The sequence below is a fragment of the Westerdykella ornata genome (genome assembly GCF_010094085.1).
Source record: "Westerdykella ornata strain CBS 379.55 unplaced genomic scaffold EI97scaffold_30, whole genome shotgun sequence".
Taxonomy (NCBI): Eukaryota; Fungi; Ascomycota; class Dothideomycetes; order Pleosporales; family Sporormiaceae; genus Westerdykella; species Westerdykella ornata.
This window is the reverse complement of record NW_022986880.1, coordinates 38896-57526: the sequence shown is the minus strand read 5'-3', so window position 1 is coordinate 57526 and position 18631 is coordinate 38896. Positions and strand designations below refer to the sequence as shown.

Sequence of the window (18631 nt, the reverse complement as noted above, 5' to 3'; positions counted from 1 at the left end):
TTTATCAGCATGAGAAGGTGATTGCATATACCATGTAGAGAGAGGGCAATAAGGTGTGCGGGCGTCCATCTGTCTTGGCATATAGATCTATCGCAAGAGGTTGGGTCTCTTCGCAACCCACCACTCCTCAACTCCACCGTCACCACCATGACCGCTGACCAAGATGGCTCAACCAGCGCCAGTGGCCGCTCCCAATCCGGCAGCGCATCCTCCTCCCCCCGCCCCGTTTCCGTCCTCTTCGTCTGCCTAGGCAATATCTGTCCGTCACCCGCTTGCTCAGCCGGTTCCATTCTCCAGGAAAGAACTAACACCCAAGTACAGGCCGCTCCACAATGTCCGAAGGCGTGTTCCAATCCCTCACCCAACCGGCGAACGGTAAACCGCACCACCCGCTCATCTCGTGCATCGACTCGTGCGGCACGGGCGCCTACCACGTTGGCGACGCACCGGACCCGCGCACCATGGCCACGCTGCGCAAGAACGGCATCACGCAGTACAGGCACCGGGCGCGCAAGTTCCGGCACCCGGAGGATTGGGACGAGTTCGATTACATCCTGGCCATGGACGACGACAACCTGGAGGATCTGCAGCGGTTGCGGGCGCGCGAGGTGAAGAGGCGGGGTGGTGATGAAGAGGGGATGGGGAAGTGCATGTTGTTTGGGGAGTTTGGGGGCAGGAAGAGGAGGGGCGGGAGGGGGGAGGAGGTGGTGGATCCGTATTATGGTGGTGGTGAGGGGTTTGAGGCTGCGTTTGAGCAGGCGGGGAGGTTTTCGAGGGCTTTCTTGGAGGAGTTGGAGGCGGGACGGTTGAGTTAGGGCGGAGGAGAAGTGGAAGCAAGGGAGGGAGAGGGAGAGGAAGAGATGGTGATATGATACCCTGATGGAACTCTGTATTGTGTATCGAGGATCTGCTATCGAATCCCAGCCATTCGATTGGTAGTGGAGACTGCGCCTTGGGAGTGCAATGATGCGGGATGCAAACTTTTATGCTATTGACGCCACATGCCTTCAAATGTTTAGCTACGGCTTCGTCTGTGGCAAGGAATTCCCTTGGAAGAAGACTGCGGTCTCGATGGGGAGATAGTTCATGTACAGCCCCAGACTATAAACGGCCAGCTGAACGTTGACCTTCAAGCTCAAACCTCACGACGGATACATTGGGCACCGGATACTCTTGAGAATCAGAAAGCAGACAGTACTACTGGAGAAAACGACTATCCAAGAGACACTCGTCTGTATGGACTGACGAATTCGACTTGTACGTCGCCTCACCACGCGGCCGCGTCATAGGTCCCCTTTGGATTCGAATTCTTTAATAAATATAGAACTCCCCACGGCTCCTCCCACTCCCGCAAGTGTGGCGCAGTCACCCCAGCTCCCAGTTCTCCCAGTTCTCATGCTGCATGCGCCACATTTTGGGATCAAGTTTCGCGCTGCTTGGCGGAGAAGCCAAAGGATTGTTAGGCTGAGATGGTTGGGAGTGCGCTGAAGGCTCGGGGAGTCCTCGTCTTCTTTTATGAAGCTGCAATCCCGACTTGTCCTTGATCTTGGGAATTTTTGCTACCTCAAAGTTCTGTTGCCCCACCTCTCCGGTTCAACGAACGGTTGCTGTGGTGCCCTAGGTAAACAAGCCCGGGACCCCTTGATCGACGTACGACTCCACCAAGTCTCCTGAAACGGTGCCATTCTAGCCTTAATCGCTCCTTGCTCGCTGTCTGGATATTCGCTCCTTGCCCTCCCCCGTTCGCTGCTTATATCACTGGGCCATAACTGGTAGAGTTGACGCGGTAGTGTTGCGTGGGCGCAGCAAGTGACGCGGTCAGATTCCTTCCAGGGTAAAGAATGGCTGGGTACAATCGCCTAGGTGAGTGAATGTTCCGCTGATCTACTGGGAGGGGGTGACGAAGACGAAGCATATCGACATATCATTACTATCCCTGCTCGGGCAGCTGCTTGCATTCACCCTTTGGTTACGGACGTTGTCGCATCTTCTCATCCTCACATTCCCTTGACTTCAACCCTCGTTACACACGTTTGCGCGCATAGGAAACAACAAAGAGCTAACCACGGCGCTGCGCAGGCTCCATCGGACACGAAGAAAACTACTCTCCTGTCATGGATCCTCGAAGACCGGGGCGCTCGCCGTCTCCCGGCCAACCTTTACAAAGCTACCAGCTCGAAGATCGATATCACCCGAGTTCTGCGCCTCTGGAGATTCCAATGGGACCTGGTCCAGGCCCAGGGACTCCAAGCGACAGGCTGCAATTACAACCGACTGTGAGCATGGGAGTGAAATGGTCTGAGGCCATGGCTGACGGCGACGCAGTACTCGGTAGAAAACATTCCCTACGGTCCCGGTGACTACCATGACGACTATCACACACAAGATTACTCCCTCGACCCCCAGGCGCACGCAGACACATACTATCAACCGCCGTACCAGCCCTCCCCGCACGACGAAAACCCGGGATATGGGACACAGCCAGACCACTACTGGCAGGACGATGACGATAGGCGACCCATGATCCAGGGCGCAAATACATTCGGCCCCGATCCCCACGATATACCAGAGGAGGTCCCAGGCGGCCATCACTACGAATCCAGACCTACTCCTAGTCCTGCGCCTATTAAGCGGTGGAAGACAGTCAAGCAGGTCCAACTCTTCAAAGGAAATCTCGTACTCGACTGCCCGATCCCTCCTCGGTTGCTGAACCAAGTCCCGCACGCCCAACCCCCCGAGCGTGACGAATTCACGCATATGCGCTATTCGGCGGCTACATGCGATCCCGCAGACTTCGCTGCCGAGCGCTTTACCCTGCGCCAGAAGCTGTTCGCGAAGCCGAGGCATACGGAGCTTTTCATTGTGATCACCATGTACAACGAGGAGGATGAGTTGTTTGCGCGGACCATGATGGGTGTGATTAAGAATATCGAGTATATGAATTCGCGCACGAATAGCAAGACGTGGGGCAAGGATGCGTGGAAGAAGATTGTTGTGTGCGTTGTCAGTGACGGGCGTGCAAAGATCAATCCCAGGACGAGGGCTGTGCTTGCGGCCCTGGGAGTGTATCAGGACGGGATCGCGAAGCAGCAGGTCAATGGCAAGGATGTGACGGCGCACATCTACGAGGTTCGTTGACTATCCTTGTCCAGGGTCATAGCTAACGGATGTCAGTATACTACTCAGATGACGCTCGATATCAAGAAGGGCGTTGTCAACGTCAAGAAAGGCAACACTCCGGTCCAGATGCTCTTCTGCTTGAAAGAAAAGAACCAGAAGAAGATCAACTCGCACAGGTGGTTCTTCCAGGCTTTCGGCACCGTCTTGGATCCCAATATCTGCGTCTTGATTGATGCGGGAACCAAACCTGGCAAAGATTCTGTCTACCAGCTATGGAAGGCGTTCGATCTTGAACCCATGTGTGCCGGCGCATGTGGTGAAATCAAGGCCATGCTCGTGGGAGGCAAGAAGCTGTTCAACCCGCTTGTGGCTACGCAGAATTTTGAGTACAAGATGAGCAACATCCTGGACAAACCACTGGAATCGGCTTTTGGTTTCATTACCGTGTTGCCTGGCGCGTTTTCGGCTTATCGCTACGTGGCGCTCCAGAACGACAAGACTGGTAATGGACCGCTGGAGAAGTACTTCGCGGGAGAGAAGATGCATGGAGCCAATGCGGGCATCTTCACTGCGAATATGTACTTGGCCGAAGATCGTATCTTGTGTTTTGAACTCGTCTCCAAGAGAAACTGCCACTGGATCCTGCAATATGTCAAGTCATCCACTGGCGAGACGGATGTACCCACGGAAATGGCCGACTTTATCCTGCAACGACGAAGATGGCTGAACGGCAGTTTCTTTGCCGCTGTGTACGCATTGGCTCACTCGTTCGACATCTTCCGAAGCGACCATTCCTTCGCCCGTAAGATGATATTCCTCGTCGAATTCACCTATCAGACCATCAGCATGCTCTTTGCTTGGTTCGCCCTGGGTAATTTCTTCCTGGTCTTCCGCATCCTGACCTCGTCGCTGGCGCAGGAAATCGGCACGGCTGGAAAAGTCCTTTTTATAATATTCGAATGGCTTTACATCGCCGTGCTAATCACCTGCTTCATCCTAGCGCTGGGAAATCGGCCCCAGGGATCCAACAAGTTCTACATGACCATGGTGTACTTCTGGGCCCTCATCATGGCGTACCTCATGTTCGCGTCCATCTTCATCACGGTCAAGTCGGTTCAATCGCAGATTCGAGAGAACAATGGTTTCAATATTGCCGACATCTTCAAGGACAAGATCTTTTTCACCGTCATAGTGTCGCTGGCATCGACCTACGCTATGTGGCTCGTCGTTTCCATCATCTTCCTGGATCCTTGGCACATGTTCACCTCCTTCATACAGTATCTGCTCATGACGCCGACGTATATCAACATTCTCAACGTGTACGCTTTCTGCAACACACACGATATCACTTGGGGAACGAAGGGCGACGATAAGCCTGAGAAGCTCCCGTCCGTTACCACGAAAGCAGACGGCAAGGCGGATATCCAAGCTCCGACCGACGACGCCGATCTCAACACGCAGTACGAGGCCGAGCTGCGTGCATTCGGCACCAAGTATGTGGAACCAAAGAAGGTCCCATCTGCCCAGGATAAGCAAGAAGACTACTACAAGGGATTCCGTTCGAGCGTTGTCCTCTTCTGGATGTTCTGCAATCTAGGTCTTTGCGCGATTGTCCTGCAGTCGGGTGGTCTCGAAGTCACCGTCTCGAATGCGGATGAGGCGGCCAAGAAGAAGAGCGAAGCTGCGACTATCTACTTGGCCGTTGTGCTCTGGAGTGTGGCTGGTCTGAGCGCATTTAGGTTCATTGGCGCTATGTGGTTCTTGGTCGTACGGATGGTGAGTCTTCTTCAACGTGATTTTTTGGAGCTTCCAGACTAACATAATGTCAGTTCCGCGGCGTGTAGACATTGCACTCGGGCTTCACCGGCTAACCGTCTGGCGTTTTACCTAGGATGGGCACGGGCTTGGCGCGTCATGGTTTGACACGTTTGGCGGACTCAGGAATGGGTGTGTTTGATCTATGTGCGAGGGTGGACTCTGTATGAATCGATGATACCATTGGCTTTACGAATTGCAATGGGTTTAGATAAGTATGGGTATTCTAATGATCACCTGCCTTGCCATATTCTCGTCGTCTCTCCTTCTAGCGGTTTGGTCGTGTTTGCTGTTGGTTACCTTGTCAGACAAACCGGGAAGGAGCAACACCACAGAACCGTGCAAGCCTCCGCATTCACTTGCCCTTTCTCTCTCCCCGCCCTCCTTCTCTTCATTCACCGACACTCTTCTCTCTCTTTCACCGTCTCTCGCCAGTTTCGCGCTCTGGAGTCTGTCTCTTCTCGCCGTTGCACCCTCATGCGTCAACTCTCAGACAAGGCGTTTACAAGTCCGACTTTCCAATTGCCAACGACCTCTTTAGCAGCACCCAGCCAGAAGCTTCCTGAGTGGTACGTGCGGCACAACGCGTAAATATTCGATTCCGCCACCTTCTTTCCTTCTTCCCTTCTTTCTCTCACCCGCTCTCCCTCTACCTTTTCCCTTTCGATACCACATCACCATCGTATATTGCCTCCTAGCCATTAGAACTCTTTGCTGACTGCAAAAGGACTCCAGCTATCTCACCTCACGCTTTGACGAGGTGAGAGCGTCAAGTTTACAGAGACTGCACCTTCATCGCAACTGAATCCGTCGGCATCATGAGCTGGAAGGCTGAAGGTACGTGCAATTACTCGGTTTCTCCCACTGATCTCATCTGCACAGTTGAGATAGCAGCCTTGACTCACCTCGCACGCTCTCAGCTCGAGCTTCTTGTGCTGACTTACCTTAGGAGACGACGCCTGGAACGGAGGCGGCGGCGATACCTGGAACAGCGGCGACAACAACGGCAACGCTGACACTTGGAATGGCGGCGGTGCCACCAACGGAGGCGGCGACAACGGATGGGGTGGTGGTGATTCTGGAGGTGGTCCTGGCAATGGTGGCGAGTCGGGTCCCAAGACCTGCCGCATGTGAGTTACTTCTGCTTGTCACTGAAGAAAAATTTTCTGACCGTATGCAGCTGCCAAAGCCCCGATCATCTCGCTCGCGAGTGCCCAGAGAAGCCTGCCGGTGGTGGGCTGGCTGGTGAGTGCTTCAACTGTGGCGAGGTTGGACACAACAAGGCAGGCTGCACGAATCCCAGGGTTGAACGTCCGTTCTCCCGCACCTGCAACCTCTGCAGCGAGGAGGGTCACTCCGCTCGCAATTGTCCCAAGCAGGAATGCAAGCTTTGCAAGCAAGAGGGTCACAAGGCTGCCGACTGCAAGAATCGCCGCATGACCGACTGGACTGGCGTTCCCGAGCTCGGGGCCCAGGAGGCTTGGATTGCCCTAGTCGATGCTGCTAAGGAGAAGGACTTGGATGCGTTCCGTGTCGCCCTCAGGGCCTACGCTCGCTCGCTCGACGACAAGTTCAACCTCCAGGACGTCGAAAACGCTCTTCGCGAGGACAACCTTCCGTTCTTCCTCATTGCCAAGAAGCAGGAGATCGAGAAGAACCACACCATCGTTGATCTCATTGGCAACCCGGGCAGAGAGTACGTTCTGTCTATCCAGCTCTCTGACAAGCCCCGTCGCAAGGTCATGGCTACGGGATGGCCGGAGTCGCGTGAGGAGAATCTCGCCCGCCTTGCTTCTTGTGGCATTCCTCAAGACATTGGAGTTCCCCTCTGTGGAAACTGTGGTGGTAAGTGATAATCTATTCATTAAAGATGAAATTCCCGACTAATCGTCTCCTAGAGCTCGGTCATATTCGCAAGCATTGCAAGGAGGAGCAAGTCGAGCGTGAGAAGCCCGCCCCCGTCATCAAGTGCGTCTACTGCCAAGAGGAAGGCCATCGTGCTCGTGACTGTCCTCAAGAGCGCGTCAACCGCTTCGCCTGCAAGAACTGCAAGCAGGAGGGCCATAACGCCAAGGAGTGCCCCGAGCCTCGTTCGGCTGAGGGTGTCGAGTGCCGCCGCTGCAACGAGATGGGCCACTTCTCCAAGGACTGCCCCAACATGCAGGATCGCCCTCCTCGCACCTGTCGCAACTGCGGCTCTGAGGAGCATATGGCCAAGGACTGCACCGAGCCCCGTAACCCTGATACTGTCAAGTGCCGCAACTGCGACAAGGTTGGCCATTTCACCAGGGACTGCCCCGATCCCAAGGACTGGAGCAAGGTCAAGTGCAACAACTGTGGTGAGATGGGTCATACGATCAAGCGCTGCAAGGCCGCTGTCGAAGACAATGCTGGTGATGACAAGGGCTTTGGCGATACTGGCGGCGCTGTTCAAAGTTCTGGAGGATGGAACAACGAGGAGGACGGCGCAGCCGGTGGTGGCTGGTAAGCAGTCCAACAAGGCAAACGGCCGTGACCATCCCTATGGACTGCAAGGCAAACACATGGAGGAGATGAACTGCTACGGATTTGGATGATGACTACTATGGGTCTCGTGGATGGCTACTACGGAGCACGAGAATGTTTCACATGCGATATGGGTGAGTTTCTGACTGTGTGGCAATTTCAGGCGGAGGAGATTGTCCAGATTTCGGAATACGTAGCCAATATATGAACGCATGAATTTCAAAATGTGGGCGCTTACTAGGATGATGTGTGTCTTATGTTCATATTAAGTAGATAAGGTGTACATGAAACGCCGAATGCGAAGTCTGAGGCGCAAAACCTAGGACCCGGAACCAAGAGCTGGGAATGCAGCGATTGGTACGAGAATAGCACGATACTCAATTCAAAAACAAGCCGGTGAAACAGATTACAAGATTTAAACTCGCGGAGTCGTCTCGCCATCCTCTTCCTGGGCCCAATGTCATGCATGCCCGCCCATTCGAACCAGCCTTCAAGAATCCCAAATGGGCCCATAAGCCCTCACACGCCTTTGCTCCAGACCACTGACCAATCTGCGTGTCAGGGCCTTGTTACTCAGAACAAAAACGGCTTCAGCGCCCACTTCTGCGGCTACGGTCTCGCAGAGGCGGATCAGTTGTGTGGGTGATAGTCTTCTTCCTCTTCCTCTTCCTCTTGCACTCCTCGCACCACCCATCCTGTTTCTCTCCTTTGACGAGTTCGAAGCGTCCGAAGCGGAAGGGGACGTGGCAGGGGAAAAGAAGGAGGAGGGAGCCAGTGGTGCTGTAGCCGAAGAAGAAGTGTCCAGGATAATGGCACCGGGGTCCACAGCCCGAACGTCCCTCATGATCGCCGCTCCGAACGTCTCGCGCGGTGCGCGGGTCGACCAGATCAGTCGTGCGGATTGACCCGGGGGACGATCGAGGAGCGAGGAGAGCGAGGGGCCGATGCCGGATCCCGTCGTGAAGAGGACGATGCGCGGGAAGAGGGTGGTGAGGGAGAGGACGCCGGCGCGGGGGTGGCCGCGGGTGTAGAGAGAGATGGTGGGGAGGTGATGAGGGAAGGTGGTGGGTGATGTCGTAGTGGCACATGAGCAAGTCTTTCTGTCAGGCACGCTTCTGATCAAAGCTTTCGTCCAGTCCCCGGCTGCCGAGACGATGATACTCGCACCTCTCCTCCTAGTCCTTGCCCCGGCAGCAGCACCATCCTGCTTCCCGTCTTCGCATACCTCCTCCTCCTCCTCCCCCGTATCGGGAAACGTTGCAAACGGATGCCACTCCCTCCACGGAGCATCCGAGACGCTCAGGCACGAGAACCGATGGACCGGGTGCGTGAAGTGCAGCCTCACTGCATGCGAGGACAGTTTCTCGGCGTGGAAGGTCCATTTGCGGAGTCGGAGCCAGGGATAGACGAGCAGGATGGTGATGGCGACGAGGTTGAGGAAGGTGGGTTGTCTGACCAGAAGGGTGGGGAAACTGGATATTGAAGAAGAGGATGATGAGGTAGGGGATGACGACAGTTGCGCCTCATGCTTCGTAAGAAGAACCAGCTGCACCCAAAACAGCGCAATGCTGGCCCAGCCCAGAAACCGGTGCGACAGCTCAAACGCGTCGTGGTGCGCAAACCGAACCTGCGGCATCGCGAGGAGCAATAGGATCGTCAAGAGCATCACTATCGCCCACGTCACCACCACCACAGGCAGTGTATACAGTCCTGCATCGAGAAACCGCGTCGTTAGCAGGGCCGTGAAAACGAGGAACCACATCGTCCCCGCCACCGCCGCACCGCTGTGAATCCCTCCGTACGAATAGACGCGGGCGACCATGTGGCGGAGTCGAAGGGGTACGGACCACGGGACCAGCCATGCGGAGCGGAAGAGGAGGTTGATGGCGAAGTCTTGACGGATGAGGATTGCGACGAGGAAGTTGGTTGAGGACCAGGTGGCGAGGTTGGAGAGGCTGATGGAGTCGATGGGTTCGCGGAGGACGAGGACAGCGCCGGTGATATTGGCGAGGAAGATGACGGAGAAGATGCGGCGGTAGACGTTGAAGAGGGTGTAGCGGAGTTTGCGGAGGAGGCATTTGTAGCGTTTGGGAGGGGAGACGTGTGCGTCGTTATCCGAGGAGTTGGAGAATGGCAATTCCTTCAGCGCCGCTAATGAAGGGAATGTCCAGGAACTGTAATCCAAGGAATTCTGCCGACATCTCGACGGTCGGTAATGTATGATTGCCTTCTCTAGCTGAACACCCTTCTCGAATGAAGCCATGGGATTGTCAGGATCGAAATGGAGACTTGTGTGAATAGCATAGAGTGGCGATCTCGGGGGCTTGCAGGAGTTGTCCTTTAGCACGCAGCATCCAGGAAATGTTGCGGAGTCCGTAGGTTGCACACGGCATGCGCAATGACCGGTCATTGAGTTGTTGTTTAAAACTTTCCGACGCGCAGCATGCGACCGCCGGAGAATTCTGCTGTGTGACTACTTGAGACGACGAGTTGACAAACACAGCAGAAAAAGAAGCGAAGCGGGCAGAGACGATAAGAAGAGAAATAAGTTCAACGTGGTAAGGGATGAGTGGCGGGTATATCTCCTTTTACAAGCGCATTTAGCGATCGGCATGTCGAATGGAGCGGGATAGTCTACTCCCACGTGGAATGTGTTTTTCGGCGGACAACGGCATGCATCACCATGTCGGTTTGAGACACTTCAATATACACCAGTCTAGATAGGGATGCTGAAGCGCCGATTTCAGTTGCACGATGGTGCTGTGCTCGCCGTTAGCTATGATTCTGGCCACATCTGGTGATGTACAGACGCGGAGATAGGTTGGGGTAGAGATGCGATGCGTCGAGGGATGAGGGATGATGCATTCCATATCCCGCTTCCACGTGGCTGAAGGCATGTTGAGGTTCGACTGAGAGCATGGTCAGTCATTTCAGAGAGTTTGAAAACTTCGGTATATACTTGCCACTACGGGCTCTCCCTACATCTCGAGAGCGAGATCCATCTAGCAGTAGCAGTCGAACAATCCGGATAAACTCTAGTAGCAGCAACGGCCAGAGTGCGCCATGGTTGTCCGCGTTCCACAGACAAAAGTCCGAGCGTCGTCACACACGCTGCAAGTCCTGACGCGGGGGGAGGGGGGCCACAGGCTTCAGCGTGCATACCTCCGGAGTGCTGGGAGGCAAGATACTGAAGACAGCTCGAACAATTAAATGTTCTGATGAAATGAAGGGAGGCAGCATGATATTGCCAGGCTTATGAACGGATCTATGGATGTTCAGACAGATAGTAACATCAGGCTTGAGTCAGCGAGGCCCAATAATCACAGAGAGGAGGGGACGCACCTGGGATATGATTTCTCATTTCTCATATCAAGCTAGTTCCCCTGCAAGTCAGTATTCGGACCTGGTTCTCGGAACTTGCACCAGGATTGCAGGATTTGTCATTCGTTGCACCAAAGGGAGTCTCATAAGAGATTTCCTCACTCGAGCGATTTGAGAGCGGACAGAAGTCCACCTCCGCCGGTGCTATCCGACTTGGTCGAAGGCCGAAACATTATCGCCCGACATGGAAAGGGTGCAGAATCAGAGGCAGGGCGGCGGAAGCTATGTCGCTTGTGTAACTTCACCAAGAGCGCCGGACGCAAATCCCGTGTAACCTGTGCTATGTGGAACCTGAAATGCATGCCTATTCCGTTCAGTGAGGCATAACCCTGGCATTAATCCCGATGCGAGAATGAAGAGAGAATTCATTGCATAAGCAAAAAGCCAGCAAGATAGAAGATATGATATATTGGATAATGGTCAATAAGAGCTGAAATTGCACTCTTCTAGGCAACTATGTGAAAGGGATAAATCGAACCCAGACCTTGTGGGAAGTATGTGAAGCCATATGAGATGATGGTTGCTGTAAGAAATGGAACCAATAAAACCCACTGATAGATTGCAAATATGTGAAATTCGAAGGGGAATAATGAAATGCTCCGTCGACAAGAGAGAAGCGGAAGCCTTGGCGGCTGCCTACGAACCAGCGCGTCTCACATGGGCTCGCCTTCGGGCTTGATGGAGATGTAATTCGCTTTCAAGAAGTTTCGTTCCCTGGCAGTACGCTTGTAGAGAAATGCCAGCAGTGTCTTGTCAACCCTCTTTTCGATCAGCTCAAAGGCCTTCAAGTCGGCGTCGTTAGCGGCTAGAGCTTGTATGACGAGGTCTCGAAGGACTATCGGAGCATTCGCCTCGCCAAGCACATAGTCGAACACAGTGGGTACGATATCATTGAAATGCGCATTAACCACTGCAGACGGTTCGCTGACATGCGATTTCTCCAGAAGGCCTCTGAGACTGTTGCCTGCGACTTCAGCAGACACCAAAGCCGAGTGCATGGCATTTGAGAGCGTATCCATGCAGGCCTTTGAAAGCTCACGAATCTCCAGCCTCTCACAAAGAGAATGGATCTTGCACAGATGAGCGGCATCTTCGTATCTCAATTCGTGGTTGGTAAGCCAGAAAAGAATGGAGAATACTGTTCGCCTGTCGGCACCCTGTAGAAGGATACGGCCTTGGGCAGCCGCTTTAAGTTTGTCCTGGCGAGCGTTGCCCCTTTCGGTGAGGTGAATTTTTCTGAGCACTCTATACAGCTCGAGTGCAAGACTTCGTACGCCGATTGCAGTGAACTGATTCAAGCGTTCAGTCAAAGGCAGATCAACGGGAGCTTTATTCTTGACCCCTCCCTTGGTCTGAGGCATCTTCATCTTCTTCGCATCCGGAAACACGTTCGTTTCAGCATATTGTTTGAGGTATTTACGAATGATCGGCTGATATTCTTCCTGCGGATATTGCGTCAAGCAGCTTCGCACCAACCGGACCGCCTATCGATGATTAGCCTATGCTTCTGCACGCCGAAATGCATTGCAAACCTCGATGGTGTCGTCATCTGAGAAAGCTTCAGCAGCAACTTCGGGCATGATGACTGATTTCAGGTGGGCTTTGATAGCCTTGGCCTCTTCGTAGACCTTGCGGAGGCTCTCGGCTTCGGTAAATAACTCTGTCACAACTTTACTGCAGCGCTGAAGGGGTCCGAGATAGACCCAATAATGCTCTTTCAACCCCTCGCCGAATTCTAATTTGATTGTGGTCCTGAAGGGATCACTTCCCAATTAGTGAGACGGGCGAGGAGATACACCATGTCGCAATTACTCACATTTCCCGCTGAGACTCATGTGCATGATCAGCTGCTAGAAGGGCGGCTTCCACACCGTCACCGTTGACGGAAGGTGAAGCCTCGTAATCGAACTCCGATGGAGCGAGGCTCAGTGGAGTCTGGCCCAAAGGTTGGTCAGGAGAGGGTTGCCCACTCGGGACCTGGCTCTGTGGACGTAAAGAATCCTGTCCCCCTGGTTGTGGTGTCTGGGTGGGCTGTCGAGTCATCGTGTTTTTGACACGGTAAGAGAGATGCAGACCACGGTAAAAGAGAGTAAGGTTGACCAGTGTACGGTCCGTGGTGGTGCTGAGCAGACTGTATTTGTGTCTGTCACCGATCAATCGATTTCGTGGGAGAAATGCCTAGAGGGTGGTCGCCTTCGATAAGAAGTAGCAAAGGACGTTCGATTGAGGATAGAGGACTAGGGAGAAGGAAGGCAGTAAGAGATGCTAAATCTGAGGGGAAAGTGTCGAAGTACGGAATTGAGAGTGAGTAAAGAGGTAAAGAGTAGGGTAAAGGGTATTTAAACTGAGTAGGAAGAAGTAATGGAAGTCAATGGTCAATGGTAAAAGAAGCGGTAGGGGATAGAGGAAAGGAGAAGAAGTCGAGAGTAAGCCAATCACCCTTAAGAAGTAACGAGGATGGGTGGTCGTGTAGTGCATGTAAGATGGAAGGAAGAGATGGCTAGGTCAGTCTGATAGGATCCACGATCGATTAAGGTGAGAAGCGTGGACAGAGGAGGCGAGGGAGGTGGCATATACTCTTCCGAGTTCCATCTTGACGGCACACTTACCGCCGTTCCCAGGAAGCGGTGAAGCATACACCAAGGCACCAGAGGCAGACTCTGGTGCTACTACACAAGATTAGCATACTCAACGCAGACCTAGGCCCTGCTACGTCAAATGTATGGCAGATGTCGACATGCGAAGGACAACATAGAGCCCCTAAATTGTGCATCATTACACATGCCGCCGAACGAGCTTGATTATTGCAGACGGCCACACTTATTAGTCCGTCGTATGTCGGCCTCCCAGACCGTGAAAAGATGAGATGAAAGCAGTGATGTAGAAGAGTGAATGTTCGACGTCGAAATAAAGCTCCACAGACCCCTGTCTCCTGGTCCGTGCAGCCGCCCCGCCGGTCAACATCCAAACACGACCACCAACGTAGAACGCGTGCGTACATCGCAACCACGAGCGAGATTGCGGAGCTGAAGTCTTGGGATGGCCAATTTCAATCATGATCGCGTACAACACGCTTTAAATGAGCTCCTCATACGCATAGTCCCTGAATACCCCGACGAAGACGAGGAGGCGGCCAATGATAGATTCGAAGAAGCATTCGACTATGCGCTGAACGAGTTAACAACAGCGCCAGAGCCCTCCGTAGCCCCAGATATAAATCATGTGGCGGATCTGATTGACAGTAAAAGTGAGTTCCCCTGGCAGACTGGGAGGCTGCCTGCTAAATGCTCCCAGTTTCCCATAACGAAGATGGCTCATATAGCAGCGCTCGATTTCAGAACCTCCTCTCCCGTCTTCTCGCCCAGCCGGTTTTGGACCAAAAATGGCGCATGCTTCACTTTCTGTATAACCTCTCCGATCTACCATCCGACGCAGACCTTCCTGACCAAGTCCCCGGGCACTCGCGCTTTCCTACCACACCTACCAAACCCCACGGGACTCACACCGCCGCCCTTGGTAGCCCTGCCTTCAAAGAGGCCTTCTCGAAACCAGGACTATCACATATACCAGTCAATAGTGGCTCACCCAAGGCAGCACCTCAGCCGGCTCCCCTTGTTGACAGAACATTGAAACGGAGAGACAGGACAAAACAGCAAGTGAGCAGAGAAGAGTCGGTGGATGCTGGGGCGTCGGAAGAGCCCAAGGCCGTCTCTGGTCCCACTGAGCCTGCTCTTCTCCGTGACCTGCCCTTCACGCTCCAAGGTGTATCATCAACTAATCTAGTGTTCGCATCGTCAACCGCTCTCAAGCTCCCGCCGACCCTCACCGTGCCGCTTATAAGCCTCCTCCACACACTCGCCGAACCGTCACTTTTATATCGCGGGCTGTCCGAATTCGTTGAATCGGCAGAAGGTGGACTTGTTGGGCAAAGCTTTCGATCAGCTCTAGGGAAGGAGCTACGGTCATACCTGGGGCTAGTCGCTACCTTAGAAGGCCAAATTCGGAGGGCACTGGCGCAGCTGGACGAGTCGCAACCACATCACGGTCTTGGAAAAGCTGGAGTTACACTGAAACGATGCGTCATATGGACCCGAGAAGCCACAATGGGATTACGATTAATGAGTTTATTGGTGGAAGAGTCGAAAGATAAGAAAGGAGGCCAACTTATATCCCTCATTCATTCATTTTCCCTGACCCATGGCGATCCGTACGTCTGCGGATTTGCTGAGCGCCTTTTGACGCATGTTACACGGCCATTCTACGACATGCTCCGGCAATGGATATACGACGGCGAACTGGCAGATCCCTTTGGCGAATTTTTCGTCTCCGAGCAAAGTGAGGATGAGATCAACGAGGCGAACGGAAAGGAGGACAAAGGCGGAGCAACCAGTGTCTGGGAGGACAAGTATAAACTCAATGAGCGGATGATGCCCTCAATCATCACCGAGGAGTTTGCAAACAAAGTCTTCCTCATAGGCAAGACGCTGAATTTCATCCGCTACGGGTGCGGCGATGCGGCATGGGTAGACACATACTCCAGGGACGCATCTAAAGAGCTACACTACGGCGACACAGCGAACCTAGAGCGGTCGATTGGGGATGCCTACAAAACCACCATGGCACGCCTCATTGACCTTATGGCGAATAAGTTCAGGCTGTTCGAGCATCTAAAGGCGTTGAAGAGGTACCTTTTACTCGGCGCTGGCGACTTCATTGCCGTGCTCATGGAATCACTCTCGCAAAACCTCGACCGTCCAGCGAACACTCAATACCGCCACACCCTTACAGCGCAACTGGAGCATGCAGTACGCAACTCGAACGCCCAATTCGACTCTCCCGATGTCCTCCGCCGCCTTGATGCACGCATGCTGGAGTTGTCCCATGGCGAGATTGGGTGGGACGTCTTCACTTTAGAGTATAAGATCGATGCCCCTGTAGACGTCATCGTCACGCCCTTTGGTTCCAAGCAGTACCTCAAAGTGTTCAATTTTCTCTGGCGCGTTAAGCGGGTAGAGTTCGCTCTCGGATCAACCTGGCGCCGCATGATGACTGGTGCTCGTGGTGTCCTGGCAACAGTGTCGGACAAGGTGGGCGTGGACTGGAAGAAAGCGCACTGTGCGGTGGCGGAAATGATCCATTTCGTCACGCAGCTGCAGTACTATATCCTCTTCGAAGTTATTGAGTCCTCCTGGAACGAACTCCAAGAGGCGCTTAATAAGCCTGAAAGTACGCTTGACGACCTCATAGAAGCGCATGCAAAGTACCTCATGAATATCACTCGGAAGGGATTACTGGGTAGCCAGAGCACGGATTTCACTGGGCAGTTACATGAGCTGCTGAAGATTATGCTGGCCTATAAGGATGCTGTCGATGGCCTGTATTCGTTCTCCGTCGCTGAGTTCACGCGGAGGCAAGAACACGTGGCGAAAATCGAAACGCGAACGGCCGCCGGACAATGGGGTCTCTCAGAAAAGGATACATCTGACTCCCCCGACCTGTCGACCTCCCGCCGCTCCTCGAAACGGGCAGACCCCACTGACTCCCCCTTCCCACCCCCTCTTCTCTCAATAGGCGGCAAGAGCGGCAAATCGGGTCTCACAGGCGAAGATGACATCCTGCCGGCCCTCCGGAAACGGTTAGCCAACCTGATTGTGGATTTTAGAGCTAGGGTAAATGTCTTGCTTGGGGATCTGATCCATCAGCCAGACCATGATATGCGCTGGTTAGCCATGGTGATGAACTTCAATGATGTGTATCAGCCGGTGAGACGGAGGCGGAAGACGGATAAGAGGAGGGAGGCTATTGCTGGGAAAGAGAAGGAGGGTGTAACGCCTCAACCGCCTGTGACGACGGCTCTCAAAGCGGCCAAGGGAGAAAAAGGGACGAGCTAATGGATTGCTTGGTGCGTCGGGTTTCTGATATTGGGCGTTCGGCATCGCATACATCATGTTTGTGGTTCTTATTTGCATTGGTTATAGGATAAGGGATGGCTTAGGAAGACATAGAACGAGGATACCCATATTACGGCGCTGAAGAGCACGTCTGGCGGGCACATCAAGGAATGTCAATTCTGGTTGCGTCCCCAGCAAATGTCAAATCCTCAATGCATGATCGTCGAATTACACCTTCACGAAATCAAGCGTTTTATTGATAAAAATCTCCGTCTATGGAATACGCATGTCTATCCATCACCCCTATTTCATGATGCCTTCGCCGCCGCCGCAGCCTCCTTCTCCCGCTTCTTCCTCTCGACCTCGGCCAACTTCGCCAACTTCTTCTGCTGGTTCTTCGTCAAGGGCTTGCCATCCTCATCCACAGCGGGTGCTCCATCAACCTCCTTCTCTGTGGCACTCGTCTTCGGCTTCGTAGGATTTGGATTCCCCCTCCACTCCAACTTCCTCGGCCGCAAGTACTCCTCCAAGACCTCGTCCGTGATTTTCGCCCTCGCCTCCTGGAACTTCTTCACATACGCCGTCATCATGTTTATGCACTCTTTTTTCATCTCTCCCGTCAACATGATGCCCTTTTTGTAATCCTCGGCAAACTTTGCAATCTTCTCGTCATCATCTTCGAAGTACGTCAGATATTGATACGGCACATCGATATCCGGGTTGCCGCCCTTCTCGCGATGTAATTCGAGCGTCTCCTGCCCTCCGGAAAACGCATGCTTGTTAATCTTGTTCTTGATCTGCTTTTCCGTGTCGGACATGTATATCGCGGAATTGGGATTCGAGGCGCTCATCTTGCCGCCCGCCCCTTGCAGCGAAGTCAGGAACTTGGAGTGGATGAGCGCGGGTTTAGGACTGGGGTTGTCCATTCTCGAGCAATTCTCGCGGACGATGCGGAAATAGGGGTCTTGGTCGATGGCGCAGGGAATGAGGCAGGGCATCGCTGCTAGTTGTTTCGAGCGGCGGTACGTCTTATGATCCTCACCGAAGATGAAGGGGTATGAGGACGCAAAGGCGGCCACGCACTGTTTCGCGGCGAAAGCGTTGGCGCCGATGTTGGTGGACCCATCGAATCCAAAGGCGCCGCGGACCTGGTTGTTTGTGATGAGTTTCTCGAATTCGGTGCTGTTGAGGCTGAAGTGGCGGTTGTATCCTGAGGTGAAGAATTCCGAGTCGATGAAGATGAAGGTCTTTTTGACATCGAAGCCAATGGAAATGATGTCCTTTGCGTTGTCTCGCGCGAATTGGTACACTTCCTCTTGCTTTAGCTTCTCCTTGAAGAGGAATTTCTCGTCGTCTGTTAACATGATGACGAGCGGTACGTCGAAGACATCTTGAAGATATTTGGTGAATTCGAAAGGTATCGTATGTCCTATGTGCATGGAATCGCTACTGGGGCCGCGTCCAGTATACAAAAGGAACGTCTCTCCCCTCTCGTATGCATCCAGAATGAGTTCCAGGTCGCGGTGAGAGAAGAACAAGCCTCTCCGTAACCAGCGGTGGGGCTTGTGGCCTGTTACCCGCTCGAACCGCTCCAGCAGCGCACCGTCAATCAGTTTTGTGTTCCATTTCTCTGATATGGCCTTGTAGTCAAACTCCAAGACGTTGCCCTGCTCGTCGGTCGCCGCGTGCACATCCCACGGATTGATCTCTTGCTCGGTCGCTTTCGCTACGGGCTGAGTCGCGGTCTCGGCAAGGCTGAGAGCAGCAACGGAGGGAGGCTCTGGCTCAGTCATGGCGATATACTGAGGATTTGGTTGTTCGAACGAGAGGAATGCGACTGTGTTCAGAAACATAAATTGCGCCGAGTCATACTACGGCGACACTAAATGCGGAAGACACCGCCACATGTGCCCCGCAAA

General features: G+C 53.5%; 7 protein-coding genes across 7 annotated transcripts; 4 read left to right on the top strand and 3 right to left on the bottom strand.

Annotated features, from left to right (window-relative positions):
* Nucleotides 1–168: 168 nt before the first annotated feature.
* EI97DRAFT_436327 (phosphotyrosine protein phosphatases I) lies at nt 169–1099 on the top strand (the record flags this gene model as incomplete). The annotated part of the gene is made up of 1 exon (XM_033799070.1): nt 169–1099. A coding segment is annotated over exon 1 (478 nt), but the record flags the coding sequence as incomplete, so codon positions are not given.
* A 1015-nt stretch (nt 1100–2114) lies between these two features.
* On the top strand, nt 2115–4964 carry EI97DRAFT_461341 (uncharacterized protein; the record flags this gene model as incomplete). Its single annotated transcript, XM_033801193.1, has 4 exons — nt 2115–2276; nt 2326–3129; nt 3175–4896; nt 4950–4964. The coding sequence occupies 4 exons, from the start codon at nt 2115–2117 to the stop codon at nt 4962–4964; spliced, it is 2703 nt and encodes a 900-aa protein (XP_033650621.1).
* A 94-nt stretch (nt 4965–5058) lies between these two features.
* EI97DRAFT_188898 (uncharacterized protein) lies at nt 5059–5615 on the top strand. The gene has a single exon (XM_033793577.1). The coding sequence runs from the start codon at nt 5153–5155 to the stop codon at nt 5474–5476; it is 324 nt and encodes a 107-aa protein (XP_033650620.1). The 5' UTR covers nt 5059–5152; the 3' UTR covers nt 5477–5615.
* Nucleotides 5616–7930: 2315 nt separating this feature from the next.
* EI97DRAFT_384275 (uncharacterized protein) lies at nt 7931–9703 on the bottom strand (the record flags this gene model as incomplete). The annotated part of the gene is made up of 2 exons (XM_033795963.1): nt 7931–8090; nt 8184–9703. The coding sequence occupies 2 exons, from the start codon at nt 9701–9703 to the stop codon at nt 7931–7933; spliced, it is 1680 nt and encodes a 559-aa protein (XP_033650619.1).
* Nucleotides 9704–11231: 1528 nt separating this feature from the next.
* On the bottom strand, nt 11232–12655 carry EI97DRAFT_436322 (uncharacterized protein). The gene is made up of 3 exons (XM_033799069.1): nt 12638–12655; nt 12354–12585; nt 11232–12305 (listed from the first exon to the last, which is right to left on the bottom strand). Exons 2-3 carry the CDS (start codon nt 12399–12401, stop codon nt 11475–11477), a joined length of 879 nt encoding a protein of 292 aa, XP_033650618.1. The 5' UTR covers nt 12402–12585; nt 12638–12655; the 3' UTR covers nt 11232–11474.
* Nucleotides 12656–13779: 1124 nt separating this feature from the next.
* Nucleotides 13780–16930, top strand: EI97DRAFT_188801 (uncharacterized protein). Its single transcript, XM_033793576.1, has 2 exons — nt 13780–14068; nt 14116–16930. Exons 1-2 carry the CDS (start codon nt 13861–13863, stop codon nt 16710–16712), a joined length of 2805 nt encoding a protein of 934 aa, XP_033650617.1. The 5' UTR covers nt 13780–13860; the 3' UTR covers nt 16713–16930.
* EI97DRAFT_436320 (Nucleotidylyl transferase) lies at nt 16929–18578 on the bottom strand. The gene has a single exon (XM_033799068.1). It carries the CDS (start codon nt 18503–18505, stop codon nt 17021–17023), a length of 1485 nt encoding a protein of 494 aa, XP_033650616.1. The 5' UTR covers nt 18506–18578; the 3' UTR covers nt 16929–17020.
* Nucleotides 18579–18631: the final 53 nt, after the last annotated feature.

What these genes read in the sequence shown, in the direction of transcription:
- EI97DRAFT_436322 (XM_033799069.1), bottom strand. Translation starts at nt 12,401, where the DNA reads ATGCCCGAAGTTGCTGCTGAAGCTTTCTCAGATGACGACACCATCGAG. An exon ending in CAGATGACGACACCATCGAG is followed by an intron (nt 12,306 to 12,353) that starts GTTTGCAATGCA and finishes AATCATCGATAG; the next exon opens with GCGGTCCGGTTGGTGCGAAG.
- EI97DRAFT_188898 (XM_033793577.1), top strand. Translation starts at nt 5,153, where the DNA reads ATGGGTATTCTAATGATCACCTGCCTTGCCATATTCTCGTCGTCTCTC.
- EI97DRAFT_436320 (XM_033799068.1), bottom strand. Translation starts at nt 18,505, where the DNA reads ATGACTGAGCCAGAGCCTCCCTCCGTTGCTGCTCTCAGCCTTGCCGAG.
- EI97DRAFT_188801 (XM_033793576.1), top strand. Translation starts at nt 13,861, where the DNA reads ATGGCCAATTTCAATCATGATCGCGTACAACACGCTTTAAATGAGCTC. An exon ending in GGATCTGATTGACAGTAAAA is followed by an intron (nt 14,069 to 14,115) that starts GTGAGTTCCCCT and finishes AAATGCTCCCAG; the next exon opens with TTTCCCATAACGAAGATGGC.